The 14,804-nt window shown below is 48.8% G+C and overlaps 1 protein-coding gene across 1 annotated transcript in view; it reads right to left on the bottom strand.

The window, feature by feature from the left end:
- Positions 1-14,804, bottom strand: part of LOC119386315 (uncharacterized) — a 70,503-nt gene that overhangs the window by 45,068 nt on the left and 10,631 nt on the right. Inside the window, exon 2 of the mRNA XM_037653639.2 lies at positions 8,784-9,139. Coding sequence (XP_037509567.2) covers positions 8,784-9,139 — 356 coding nt within the window. The remainder of the gene's footprint in view (positions 1-8,783; positions 9,140-14,804) is intronic.

Raw genomic sequence — 14,804 nt, 5'->3', positions numbered from 1 at the left:
GTAGTTGAGCGTTTGTTGTGCATTCTTTCGCCCCAAGGGCGAAGGAATGAATGCTACAGCAACAAATTGTAATGTCACGCGAAGAACGGCAAGCAGCTCGAAACTTGCAACGCGCTGCTCAAGCAGAAAGGACGCACAAAACGAACATACATAGGATGAGAGCGAACTGTCACATTTGTAACATATTTCTGCGTGAGCACCGCGCTACTTTCGCGAAAGTGGCCGCTGCAGTGAGCCAAGTGACCTTCGTGCTCCTCAACGCAAGACATACGAACCACCGAGATCACGAGATAAGCGCACGCACGAGCGACCACGCCCTGTAGAGGCAGGCGCTTGTCGCAACGGCAGCAACTTAAAGCGCGCTCTTCGAGCCCTTCGCGCCATCTCGCTAGTGATAACGAAAACATGCTGTAAGCCGATCTCCGAGTACCGCCACCGGCAAATGATGTATATAAATGGCTCGCCGTTAGCATTGCGAAGAACGTGCCGTCCGTGGCCGAATCGTTTCACGCTGCGGAGCGAGGGGTCGTAAGTTCGATTCCCGGTGATGGAACTTTTTCTTCTGGTTTTTTTTTCTTTGCCCACTGTTAGTCTTTACATTTTACAACGTCATATCCGTGAAGGAAATACGTCAGTTGAGCCGTGGTGGACCCGGGCATAAAACACTTTCGTGTTAAAATAATCTTGGTACGTGCTTTTATTCAAACTGACACATAACGCGCCTTGAGCGTTGTGCGAGCTTTAACTCCTTGAAAGTGTTGCTTGTAGATCAGAAACTCAAGAATACGTTGAATACGACCAGTTGCTGCACAATACTAAGTCTCATTCACGGCTGCGCAGGATGGGACAGCTTTTAGCTACTGGCATTCCCCAGAATGTTTGTATTTCTGGAAATCAAGCTGCATTGTATTGTATTGTTCTATCCAGTGTGGCTGTGCCTCATTAGATGCCCTTCTTTAGTAGTCCACCCAGCTTCAAAGCTCTGCACGCATAAAAAAGTTGAACGTACACGGCAAAGGCCAACGCGCGCTACCAATGCTCCCCGGAACGGCGTTAAAAATGTACACAGCCAACGCCGTGGTCTGATGTGTACGCTGATGGCCGTTACCCTGGCCATCGAGGTCTTGCGCGCAGATCACAGAGGCCACGTTGTTACTGGGACCTAGTATACTTCCGACGTCGGTGGCGCTGATAAGCAATCGAAAACAATTACATCTCGAATATGACTTGTCTCGTTGAGCGAAACGTACCACAGCAGGGTAAACTAAAAATGTTGCGGCGCGCTTCGCTTGCAGCGTACGCAACGTATCGTGCACTGCGCAGCTCAAAATCTGCGTACGCCCAACTAAAAGTGTATTCGCAATGGCAGGCTGCGTCCGCAGAGCTGTTGCAGACGCTCAACTAAAATTGTCTATTAAGACGCGCACGTTTCCCGTGAATATGGCCTCCTCCAAGCGTCCCTTCCACGGAGCCTTCCGCGTGAGCGCAACCGAAGACCGAAGATGCGCACATTTTCTCGAACATAAAACTACAAAAATTGGGGGACCCGTAAGCTTCGCCTTTAAGAGTTGAACGCAATAGCGAAATCCGGCCCCTAGTGCGCACTTCAACCACTAAGTGCATACTTATTAATGTGTATTGTTACACACACACACGCACACAGACACCCGCGCGCGCGAATGGTACAGGTTTCTGATCTAAAGCAAGAGTCGCATGGCCTCCAAGATATACGCCGCGCGCTCGCCATCTTGGAGGCCATGAAGAGTCTCACAATGCCTCACAGATGGCAGCACATTATCTAGCGTTTGCGGTTTGCTTGATAACGAATCCTCTGGAAAGCTGGCGTCGGCTTGATATGTTTTCCGCTAGATGGGCATAGTTGTCCATTTTTAGAGCTGTTTGAAAGTTCGTGTGTGTTTTAGCGGCAATGGCTGCACTATCCCGGTCTTTTTCGACGTAGTTTGATGGCCTCCCAAATGCGCCTACAAATCGCCGAATGGGCTCGTTTTCATCGTGACACCTGTCGAACAAAATGCATTAGGAGACTTCTTCCACTACATGGCCTTTATGTAGTTTTTTTCCGAAGCAGCTACAAGTAACATCGTGGCTTTGTGGTAGGACACCTGCTTGCCACGCAAACGGCCCGGGTTCGATTCTCAATGGGCCCGAAGATTTTATTGTTTATTTTATTTGCATCTTTCTCGATTTTTCGGTCACGGACGATTTTTCGCTCACAACCAACGGTGCCGACACCGACGCCGACATTTCTGCGACACGAGCTCTCTAACGCTATCGCGTTAAAACTACCAAACACTATGGAGATAGGTTTGCACTAGGCTTACCTACGAGCGCGACCGTGTAGGGACACGACGTTCTCCACTGCCGCTGCGTGCGACGACGCTGCGGCCGGGTTCGTCGTTTTCCTCCGACACGGCGCAGAAACCACGTACGCACGAGGCAGGGTAACAAAAACGGGTTTATTAACCCAAGATGCAGCCCAGTGCGACACTCACGGGCTTGCAGGCCGTATAGGGAACTCCGCAAGACCGAGCAAGTACGCTTGCCTACGGCGCGACGACTCACGCACGAGGGCCGAAGTCGAACGCACGAACGAGAAGCCGCCTGATCAGCAGCGCGTCACACTCTCGTCAAGGCCTGAGAGCATCTGCCGCGGGCAAGCCCGCGCCAGAACAGAAGCGAGCTCAAGGGGGAAGGGGGTTGTCACTGGCGGCCAATGAGGACAGGCGTTGCGCAGTGACGTAAGCTAGCTTGGTGGCGTGAGCATGTGAGCATGTCGAGGCATGCCCGGACGCATGCCCGCGCGCCGGAAGCTGACGCATGGCTCGCACCAGACAAAGAGGCCTGGCGCTGCCGCCGTGGTCGCCATACTGCCGATTAACGGCGGTTCCCGGCGCTCGAGCCACGCGGGGCCAACACGAGCGCTAGCTGGAGAACGAGGCGCCAAAGGTAAGGGCGCGCTCGATTCCCACAACACGCAACGCACTTCATGAGACAGGGAAAGCAGAGGAGGAGAGGAGGCGCCGCTTCCGCTGCCGCCACTGTCGCGCCCCGGCCTCGCCAGGCAGCGTACGTGAACTGCGCGAACCACGCTGAACGGCAGGCAGCCACGCCGATCGAAACGCGCTGCAAGAGTGACAACTCTTGCATAAAAGTTAAATATCATTTTCTGATTCTACCTTCCAAAAGGGGTCAAATGAATTAACGAAGGGAGTCGGTTGCCGTGACCCCCTTTTTTACCTTTTTTTTTTCTTGGAGTGTAGCACTGTTTTGACTACTAATTTTCCTGGGACCAGTGACACGTGCAACATCACCACGAGCAACCTTTTTGCTAATACTAGAGAAAATAAGAGTCCGCCGCGGAGGTGTAGCGGTTACGGTGCTCGGCTAGTGACCCGAAGGTCGTGGGTTCGACCCCGGCCGCGGCGGTCGCATTTCGATGGAGGCGTGGTGGTAGAGGCCCTTATACTGTGCGATGTCAGTGCACGTTAAAGAACACCAGCTGGTCAAAATTTCCGGAGCCCTCCACTGCGGCGTGCCTCATAGTAATATTGTGGTTTTGGCGCGTTAAACCCAGATATTATTATCAGAGAAAATGAGTGAGCGCAACAGTAAATGATTTCGCCAACTAATATAGTGGTGTTCCAGTTTCTAGTCTACTAATTCTACTTCATCACTGGAGTTGGTAATAATGATGCGTTGTCGTTTCTTTATTATTTTTGTAGTTTTGGAGAGTTTACTTAATGCTTGCCTTCGTGATTTACTTTCAACTTTGTAGAGATAGGTTTGCACTAGGCTTACCTACGAGCGCGACCGTGTAGGGACGCGACGTTCTCCACTGCCGCTGCGTGCGACGACGCTGCGGCCGGGTTCGTCGTATTCTCCGACACGGCGCAGAAACCACGCACGAGGCAGGGTAACAACAACAACGGGTTTATTAACCCAAGATGCAGCACAGTGCGACACTCACGGGCTTGCAGGCCGTATAGGGAACTCCGCAAGACCGAGCAAGTACGCTTGCCTACGGCGCTACGACTATCACACAAAGGGCAGCAGTCGAGCACACGAACGAGAAGCTGCCTGCTAGAGCAGCGCGTGAACCTCTCGTCAAGGCCTGAGAGCATCTCCCCCGGCAGGGTTGCCGTTGGGTAGATTTGAAAGGGAGCCAGAATTCAAGCTAAAAGTAGCCAAAGTAGCCAGGTCTTTTAATCTTATCGCCAAACTTGTAGCCAAATGGCAGAAAAGCGGTATTATGAAAAGAGGTTTTATCATTGAACAATATATAATACCATTTTGTGTCAGCAATAAAATAGCATACGAGCACAGTTATTTTCTCCTTCATGCTTGGTCTTCAAGTTGTAAGCAAGTTGCAAATAAATGAACATATTATAAGTTCCGTGCACCTGTATACATTTTATATAGAATAGATATAGTAATTGCCAGAGAGACAGTAAGATTGAAACATTCCAGCCAGCCAGTCAGTAGGAATACTAATGGTAGAAGAAGGTTGTGCTTGAAGTCTGCGACTTCAAGCACGACCAGCTTCAAGTAGCGATATCCGCTTGAAGATGACCGGTCCAGCTTCATTTTGTAGCGGATCTCTGTGTCTGTCAAGTTCACCCGAAAACACGCGCCGTGCATCAGCACTACAAAACTGGCTCGTATACTATAGCGTCAGCATCGATGGCGGGCAGCGTGAACAGCGTGCTAGGCACGCGTTTGCCAACATGCGCGCAACTTCGTCAGTTTGATCTTAGCCAAAAGGCGTACTTAAATTTCATCTTTAATTTATTTGTAAGTTGTATTTCCAATTCCTTAATTTTTATTTAAATTCATAAAACCACCGAAATCATGGCCTATCCCCCATAGTGGGTGTGAGACACTGACTGGGCGAACAAGAACTTCATCATTCCATCTCGGCAGACGCACCGCGCGTTGCGTTCAGGTGCCTTGGCTGACGCGTCAGAAAAGCTTGGAAACAAAGGGTAGTCGTCAGGCTTGCTTGGTATTTTATCTGCAGATAATGAGAAAAATGGCTACTGAATGCGCTAAAATAGAGGTTCAAAGTAGCCAGAAAGTAGCCATGGCGCCAACCTGAAATTTTTGTCGCCAGACTGGGTCGTAAAGTAGCCAATTTGGCGCAAAGTAGCCACCAACGGCAACCCTGTCCCCCGGTCAAGCCCGCGCCAGACAGAAGCGAGCTCAAGGGGGAAGGGGGTTGTCACTGGCGGCCAATGAAGACAGGCGTTGCGCAGTGACGTAAGCTAGCTTGGTGGCGTGAGCATGTGAGCATGTCGAGGCATGCCCGGACGCGTGCCCGCGCGCCGGGAAGCTGACGCATGGCACGCACCAGACAAAGAGGCCTGGGGGCTGCCGCCGTGGTCTGCCGATTAACGACGGTTCCCGGCGCTCGAGCCGCGCGGGGCCAACACGCGCGCTAGCTGGGGAACGAGGCGCCAAAGGGAAGGGCGCGCTCGATTCCCACAACTTGCTGTTTCGTAAATCAGTGTGGTTAAGGTGTTGTTCATGATTCCACGTCCATCTTTCTTCTTGTTCTAAAGCATCATGTGATTTGTCAGGGAAAATGCTAAATTTGTTTTGATCCTGACTGTATCTATCTTGGCCTATCTCTTGCCGGTTTACTTTACTTTTTTTCTCTTCAGATTGAGCGCAATTTTCGGCATCACTAATCATTACATTTTACTTTGGCTAGAGCGAAAACATTTCACGTTGATACTCCGCAAAGTGCAAAAAATAAAAGCCGGAAATGACATCACAGGACAACCTGTATCTGCGCCAGTTCGTAGTCCGTAGAGGTCGGGCTGGTCCGTAAGTTTACTTCTTTCATAATACTTCTCACGCATCCCAGACTTCTCACATGTGCTTAAAAGCAAAAATTGTAGAAAAAAAAAGACGCGATCATTCTGTGCGTTACGGCCTCTGTCTTGACGACGCGACAATATGATAAAGAAGTTTTGGCTACCCCAGCACGATGGCTTTGAAGGAAACGAGGGACCGTGAATATCCTAGAAACCAGAAAAAAGATTCACAGTGCCCCTGATGCATTCTCCTAAGACGGCTTGAATACCAAAGCCATCGGGTGCGACTATTTTACCACGCAATTTACATCGCACAAGCGCCGCTTTGCTTTTTCCTTTTCACACGAAGGTCGTAAAAGGCGAAGGTAGCGCACAGTTTCGCGCTTGAGAGGTCACTAGATTTTTTGAGCCAGCCTTTCGTGCTTCGCGTCAGACATACAAGGCTTTCGCCTTAATAAATTATGAGTTTGTGACGACTTTTTGGCTCTTGCGCATAATGAGGTAGGTAGGTAATGAACTTAAATTATTTAGAGTCCAACGAGGAATCACTGGCCCGGGCTAGGCCTCCAGGAGCCGTCGTCCGATGAACATCGTGCGACGTCCTCGGCGATAGCCCTGGCTCGCGGGACAGCCCAGATTTGGTCCATTAGATGTGGGCTGAGAATGGCGGCTCACCACCGCTCAGCCAGTTGTCCTGGGGTACACACTCTTTCGTCCGGGTAGTGGCGGCGAATACAGTAGAACCCATACGTTTTTGAAGGGACCGTAGGAAATAAATGTAAGAGACGGGAAACGCAAGAGCCGAAAAACGGGAAAAATGACAAAATATTTAGTGGTACAGAATTTTATTTCAATGCTTACGAGCAGCACGAAAATTGGCGCGCCCAGCCGTGATCTAGTGGATGGATAGAAACGCGGAGCTGGGGTCGGCCTCATCCACAGAAATGTAATCAACGTATGTGGTTTTTTTAACACCAACAGCTGTAGGCATGAAAGAACTAAGCACACGCAATCACGACCAGCGCGGCGAGTCCGACCGCGAACTGCGCGCACGACCATGCGAGCTCCAACCAGCTCAAACTCCTCCCGTCCTCCGACAAATAACGATGATGATGAGTCTACGCCAACGCGATGGCAGAAGTGAATGCCAATCTCGAAGGCCTTGCTTTCGCAAGCAATTACGTCATAGACGCCATGTTTGTGCAATACAAATCTCAAAGGCTATGCTTTTGTCAATAGTAAATTCCAATCTCGAAGGCCTTGCGTTCGCGAGCAATTACGTCATAGACGCCATCTTTGCAATACGAATCTCGAAGGCCATGCTTTTGTTTGCATCAATTGAAATATCCTGTTGCTTGCGCCTCTCATGCGGCTAATATTACGGTCAAACCAGGCCAAGCTGCGTGAAAATGTACCATGGCCGCTCTCTTCGGAAGTCACTCGGTCGGCTCCGAGCGCACTTCGCGACGTATCATACGGGAACGGTCCGACAGTTACGACGTAACAGCGTGGTTCCCAATACATTGTATCATATGGGAGCTATGCCGGGACCGGCGGAAAACTACGTAACAGCCGGGAAAATGCAGCAGTGAGGAACGTAACAGCGGGGTTCTACTGTACCCCACTCGCACTTCCCAAAGTATGTGTGCCATGTCGGCTGTGTCGTGCCTGCACCACGGACAGCCGGGTGACGGGTGGAGCGACGGACACAGCCTGTTCAGATGCCGGGGATATTCGAATGTGTCTGTTTGCAGACGTCTCAGGTCAGACGCCTGAGACCTCTCTAGCTGCTTGTGGGGTGGCGTTTTCCTGTAGACCGTAACGAAGCTTGAAAGGCAGCTTTGCCGCAATACGGGGTTGTGATGAGGTGAAGCATATTGAAAATTTGAAGGGGTCACCTTCAATTGGACGTTGATTGTATTTGTCTTTGGGAAGTTCGAATAGTTCGATTAGTAAAATTCCAGTGCGAATCGAATCGAATAGCAAACACTATTTGAAAAATATTCAAAATTTCGAATATTCGCACACCCCTACTGTTTAGTTAGACAGCAATAAAGTGTTTTTGTGCTGCACTAAACGCCTTTGAAGGCTGAGCGCATGCTAGATTGTGTAAGGCAACAACCGACATGCACCTGAGGTTCACTAAGCTTGAATTTGCGGTGGTCTAGACTGTGGTGAGATACAGGAGCCCAATGAGAGGCACATAACGCGGAAATACCCCATGTCCAACAGGCCTCCTGTGAGGCAAGGAAACAAATGCACTGAACCAGCCAGTTGAACAGTTGCTTCTCTGTTAGACGTACTTTGCTGCTGGTGCATATGTGCCACTTATTCTGGTGACCACATATTTTTTACGCTGTTGGACACAATAAAAATGAGCCCTTGACCACAACCTAACAAAGAAAACAAGGCCCTCCCCTTCTTTTGTCTCTCTTCATTAACCGCCTCACCTCCTCTATTGTTCCTTCTGGAGGAAGACAAGAGCCCTTGCCAAAACTTTGGCTAGAGCGACATTACTATTTCGACCATGCCTTATATCACCTTAATGAGGACACACACCACGAGTGTTTTCTGCTGAAATTTGCTAATAAGCACCATATCTTAGTTGGCATTTTTCTTGGTATGAACCATGCAAAATGTGCTCTAGGTACAGCACAGACCTTCGAGACCTTTTGGTGACATGATGTGTGCTAACCAAAGCTGACCTAATTTGTTGTTGCGCTCCCAAAGTTTTGTACGGTAAGCCCGTCCACTCAAATAATTCCTGTTGGCATTATCTTTTCAGAATTTTAATGGCCCCCAATCACACTGATAAGTGAACGTTAATGAGTAACAATAGCTTGGACTACCTAAAGAACGAGCCAAAAATGCTGCCTCGAATGCTGGCATGGACACCCTGCAGTGTGAGCCGCCACGTTTCAGCAACAGAAGTGCCCTGCCACCCACCTCGACCTGGACCCGCAGCTGCTCCTGCAGATCCTGAGTGCACTGGTGTGCTTCGTGCAGCCGCTGTTCGAGGGGAGCCCCCTGGGAGGAAGGAGAAGGTGGAGTGCCCTCAGGCACTTCCCGCACCACTGCCAGCAAGGGCGGCTCCTCACCACCACCAGGCGGGTGATGCAAGGGGAAGGGGATCTCCAGCGCCGCCAACCGGGTTCTGCAGCGTGTGTCCATCTCACGTACGGGAGTGACCGCAGCCTTGTATGGCTCATAGGGCACAAATTTTGGCTCGCGCCTCCTCACGGGGACTGGAATGTCTCGTGGTAAGGACTCCATGCCATCCCCGTCACTCCGCACACTCAGCTCTGCAAGCCACACCACTACTATTAGCACAGGCCTGCTTTGAAATCATTACAGGTACAGTCGAGTCCACTTATAACAATACCGGTTTTAACAATATATCGGATATAACAATGGACAGCCACGGCACCGTCAGCTTTTCATTGTATTCTATGGCAAAATAAACCGCTTATAACAATGCTGTCATGATGCAATATCGGTTATAACAATTAAATGTGGGCACTGGAACCAACCCTGAACAAAACAGAAATGCAAAAACGCTGCGACAATGCCACCCCAACCCCACCTATTACGCAAACGGGCATGAGAGCATACGCGCGACGACCAGGCGATAGCGCACTTGGCCTCGCACGCAGTGAGTGCGCATCGAAGAGGCTCGCATGCCACTGCTGCTTTCGCCTGCCGCGGCAACGCGGAGGAGCGGGAGGAGGACCGGATGGGTGCCTCTAAGGGCAGTGGGGCAGTTCATTCTGAGGGTGCGCCGCCTGTAGAAAAAGCACCGGGGCGCCTAAGCCGCCGCAGCAGCAGCGCTGTGTGCACTGTGCCGACCTCCCCTATTCTTCGCTAATTTGGCCACATCTCCAGCTCCGCCGTTTGCAGTGCTTTGCACGTGTTCCGAGTCTGGTGCTTACCAGCGTCGTTTTCCTTGCCTGTTGTCACTGTTGCCTCAATCCTCCTGTTTCCGCATGCGCGAACATCATTGCGCGCACAACGATGGCAGACCGTTCTCCAGAAAGCGACACCCCAGTGAAGAGGAAGCGAATGGCAATACCTCATTAAGTGCTCTTGTTTATCATGTTCCCCTCATTAAATGCTCTTGTCACGTTTTCTTTGTTATTTTCGGCATAACCCGCTTATAACAATAATCGGTTATAACAATGATATTTTCATGGCACCTCAATATTGTTATAAGTGGACTCGACTGTATAGCTTGCATGTCCCATTCTACACTGACTAAAATGCAAATCCATTGAAAAAGACTCTCGCAAGCACTTCTGCACTCACTTTAAACACAGAGATTGAGTGTCATTCATTGAAGTGTGATCCTCCTGTAAAATTGCCATAACAAATTACCTGCAGCAATGCAACATTGTTATGCCACCTCCGGATGGAGCAGCTGAATGTAGACGAGTGCTGATGCTCAAGAAAAGACGTTCATATGCAACGGAGTTTATTGAAGCTTAAAGAACCCTTCAGGCATTTACTGCATGTGCCATAAGCCGACTTGCTCACAACCAAAGCATGCCAGACGAAAGACGAATTTGCAGACAGCATTCACATCCTAATCAGGCAGATGATTTATTTATAGTAATAGAGTTAAGACTTGCTTAACGAATGGCACATGAATGGAACTATGAAATGGGTAAACTTGCGAGAAACACAAAAGGGTGAATTCAAAGGATGTACACCCATGAACTGCCAATGCAGAGATAAGGGCAGTCTGGATTACTGTGTATTTCACAGGGAACCTACTTGATGATTCCCTCAGTAGACAGAATTAGACTTCTTCTTTACCTTTCTCACGTGCTTTACCGTTCAAGAATTCTGGCTGTTACGTGCCATGTCTTAAACAAGTTTTAAATAATCTGCAGGTGTCTGGACAAGATACAAATTCTGTCCACATGTCAGCTTAGTATCTATCACAGGAGCAACTTCTTTTGCATCTCGTTTGGTACGTTTCGGTTGGAGGCAAACTGGTTTACACGCACCTTACATTAGTGGCATCCTTCAATAAAATCAGTCGCAAACGTGTCCGTTTTCTTTTGCTCAGCATCAGTCTCAGCTTCTACCTTGGCAGCAAAAGACCTCTGGATAGGGTTTGCATTCACAAAGGCATACTCACTTTGCACCACAGTGGCTGGCACATCTAAATGGAAGATATCCTGGGCATTTGTTCTTGGTGTGATGTTTCCAGTGCCACCCTCTTTGGAAACAAGAACGCTTATGGATGACAACATTCTTGGCCAATTGCGTACACAGTTGAGTACACAGCCCTCTCTTTAGAGCCCTTCCTCTTTGTGACAATGGTGGGAATCGTTGCACACACAGTCGGACAAACACAGAAAAAAAAATGATGTAGACAGAAAGAGCACAAACTATCAATTGGCTTTATTAATTTGGTCATTGCTTATATATGCATTGTTCACAGAACAAGTGAACAAAGCATATATAGCAGCGAACAAAGCAGAACAAAACAAAGGTTAATCTGCAATTAAGCTGTACGGCTGTATGAAGTCTCAGAACCAGTGCAGCTGTAGGCCAGAGGTGCTTCTAGACTTGTTAAGGGTTTCCCTCCATTCACAAATAATTGAATATGAAGGCAACTTCTACATGCAAAGAGATGGTTTTGCAATAGGTTCTTGTGTCACTCCAATATGCTCCGACCTGTCCTGGCAGAAGGCGACTGTACGTTGGCCCAGCAAATGAACGACCTTGACATATTAGCATGTTTTAGATATGTTGATGATTTCCTCGTAAGTCTCAAAACAGGCGTAGAACGTAGCACCGAGAACACCGTCAACACATACAAAAGCGCACATTTAGGTCTTGATTTGATTTGCGAAATCCCAGAGCAATCTAGACTGCAGTTCCTGAACACAGAAATCAGGTTTGAAACGCACCACACGTGCTAGTATTCTAACACAAGAGAAAAGGAAGAAATCTTAAGCTTAGAGTCAAACCACTCGAAACTCATCAAAAAGGCATAGCTTTTTCATGCATTCGGCAAGCGCTAAAAAAATCCTGCCATCGTCCTCTAGAGCAAGGGTCTCAAACTCACCTCAGCTAGCGGCCTGCAGTCACGAAATTTAGTCCCACAAGGACCGGGACAGTGAAGACGGTGGGAGTATCTCATGGTGGGGGTGGAGAGAATTTTTAAACAAAATGTCGCCTAATATTGCCACTTGATTTGAAAGAACGGCTTTCCCATATCCCATATATGGGTCATTTCTGAAGGGCATTTGAAGTCAGGTTTCAAGAAACCCATCAATGCTGATTTCCACAATGACTAAAATCTGTACGCCGATTCTGAAATATAGCATTTTCATTCCACAGTGTTGTTCCAACTCATAGTGACCGCAGGCGGTGCCTCACAAAGAAAAATGCTTGAGACCAGTCCCATCTCTGTAGGTTACCTGAACAAAGCTCTATGAATTGCAATAGGCGAGAAAATAATGCGAGTACGATTTAGCAAAGTCACAAAACTTTATTCCATGTGAAGCCGTAGGCTGCAAGCGAAAGCACACAGCCCGCGAGCCACATGTTTGAGACCCCTGCTCTAGAGCATAGCCATAACAATCAGTTTAAAAGATTCAAAGACAGTGCCTATCACCAAAGCATGCTCCTAGGAACCAGTGAAAAGCTTTTAAAAGAAATCAAGGACACACGCACCGCCAAAGAAAAAGGAAAGGCTGACTTCTGCAAAGTGGCAACTACTTCGTACTCGCACGGCATTTTGCACCTTATAAAGAAAGTAGGGCAAAAATATGGTGTCAGTGTTTTGTTTTCAGCACATCATATGCTTGAGATACTCTGCAAAGCAGTGAGCTAATAGCAGAACAAAGAAAACGTGCTCAACAAATCACCATGACCCCTTTGTACAATGTGCCAAGAAGGTTGTGTACAGTATTCTCCTAACCTGAGATAAAAAATAGATAGGGTAGACAGCACACTGTATTAATGAATCTCTCCTGGAGCAGACATACGCTAGCCAACGATTGCAAGGAGCAGGTCACCTCGCGGCACACTGCAAACGATGCTCACGCATGCCAAAGTTCTGTGACACCACGTTGCTAGCACATGGCAGTGACAAAGATCCCAGGGAGTAAAGGAACCCTTTTGTAGCGTTAGCTACACTGGCCTAGTCGAGCCAGTTTCGCGTGGCTCCTCAAGAGCCGTGCTGCGCATGCGCGACAATCAATGATGTCACACAGCTGGCGCATCGGAGACAGCACCTCCCGCGCACTCCGCCGCTGCCGCGCGCGACTCGCTGCTGCCGGTCTGCGCTTTCCAGAGTGACGTCGCTGCCGAGGTAGACGTACTGGCGCAGGCGCGCGCGCAGCTATTCGCCTTTGCTGTGCAGTCGCCGTCTAACACTGCGCTGGAGCCGCTTTATAGCGCCTCTGACTGGCGTTTGCCAGTGTGGTTTAGCCATGGAGAAGGAGAGCACAAATACTGTTCAACGGCGCAGAAGAGTGGAGCAGCTTAACTCATCGGATCCCGAAGTAGTTGCCTGGCAAAATAAATATACATGGGCCACATAATATGTATAACATGTGTGTGTCATTGTAGCAGCAGTAAGCATGATAATCAAGCTAATCCTAGACAATCAGGAAAGCTAAGAACAATCAGCTTTCTGGATAGCTTCTGAATGTAGCAACATAAATATCAACCGAACCATGTGCGACACCTGCACTACATTTACAGTAGAACTAAAGCTGGTGACAGTGGAAAAATCTCTAGTTACTATGCACGTGCATAAGGTCGGGGCTGTTCCATGCGACCCAACACTGACGGTGTTCATGGCCACTGACGAACTTTCTCAACAAGTTACTCTACAAATGAACGGTCTTCTACTCTTTTTTTAGGGAGGGAGAGAAAGAGTCTGTTCAGAAACCGAACCATCCAGCAACCCTTGCGGCAACGTGGCTCAGCGCCTAACCGCTCTCTTGTAAATAGTTATACGAAGGACTCTGGTCATACGTTTTCAGGAGAGAGAGAGGCACCTCTTTTCTGGAGAGTTGCACTGGAATGCAAAGGCTCTCTGGGCCGCGCTTTTTTTTTTGGGGGGGGGGTGGGGGGTGGAAGGGGGGGCATCACGCACATTTGAAGCGTTTCAAAGGAGATTGTGGAAGCAGCGGCGCCCCTGAAAAGAATGGATTAGTTGTAGCAAGGACAGGCTCTCCGCCGTCGCATGCTGTGACGGCGGAGAGTGCTTTTTCCTTCCTTTTTTCCACACGTGACTTGGTGGCGTCTTCTGGTGGCTGAAAAAGAAACTACACTGGAGTGGGACCACCACCTTACTTTTCTTTACTTTATTCCACACTTTTCCCTTATCTGTGTACGAATTGATACTCGATATGAACTTTGTTCAGCTCTCTGATCTAGCTTGTCGACACGTTCTCCTTGCCTGCGATTTGAACTGCTTGAAATGTTGCAGGTTTTCTGCTGTTGGGGAATCACGAAGCAATGCCCACGCTTTATTCCGATTCATCTGTGCTTTCCTACATGCATTGCTCCACCATGGCACTCGCCGCTTGGAACCAATGCCACTTGTTTGAGTAATACATTTAAATGTGGCATCAAGTATAAAAGCTGTAAAATACATGAGAGCGTCATCTATTGTCAGAGCGGACATCTCAGCCCATGTCATGTGTGTAAGAGTTCGGTACTGTTCCCAATCAGCTGAGTCAACCTTTCATCGAGGAACCTGCGGGGGTAGTTGGCCTTTGTTCGGCGTACTCAGGATGATTGGGAAGTGGTCACTTCCATAAGGGTTTTTAAGAACATTCCACTTGAAAACAGGTAAAAGGGACGGTGATGAAATGCTAAGATCTACGGAGGAGTACGAGTTGTTTGCGAGGCTGAAATACGCAGGCTCTTTTATATTTCAAAGACATAAACTAGACGAAAAAAGAAGCTGTTCAATGAGACGTTCTCGGGCATCACAGC

Source organism: Rhipicephalus sanguineus, chromosome 3, assembly GCF_013339695.2.
Source record: "Rhipicephalus sanguineus isolate Rsan-2018 chromosome 3, BIME_Rsan_1.4, whole genome shotgun sequence".
Taxonomy (NCBI): domain Eukaryota; kingdom Metazoa; phylum Arthropoda; class Arachnida; order Ixodida; family Ixodidae; genus Rhipicephalus; species Rhipicephalus sanguineus.
The sequence above is the reverse complement of the archived record's forward strand: the minus strand, read 5'-3'. Positions and strand labels throughout refer to the sequence as shown.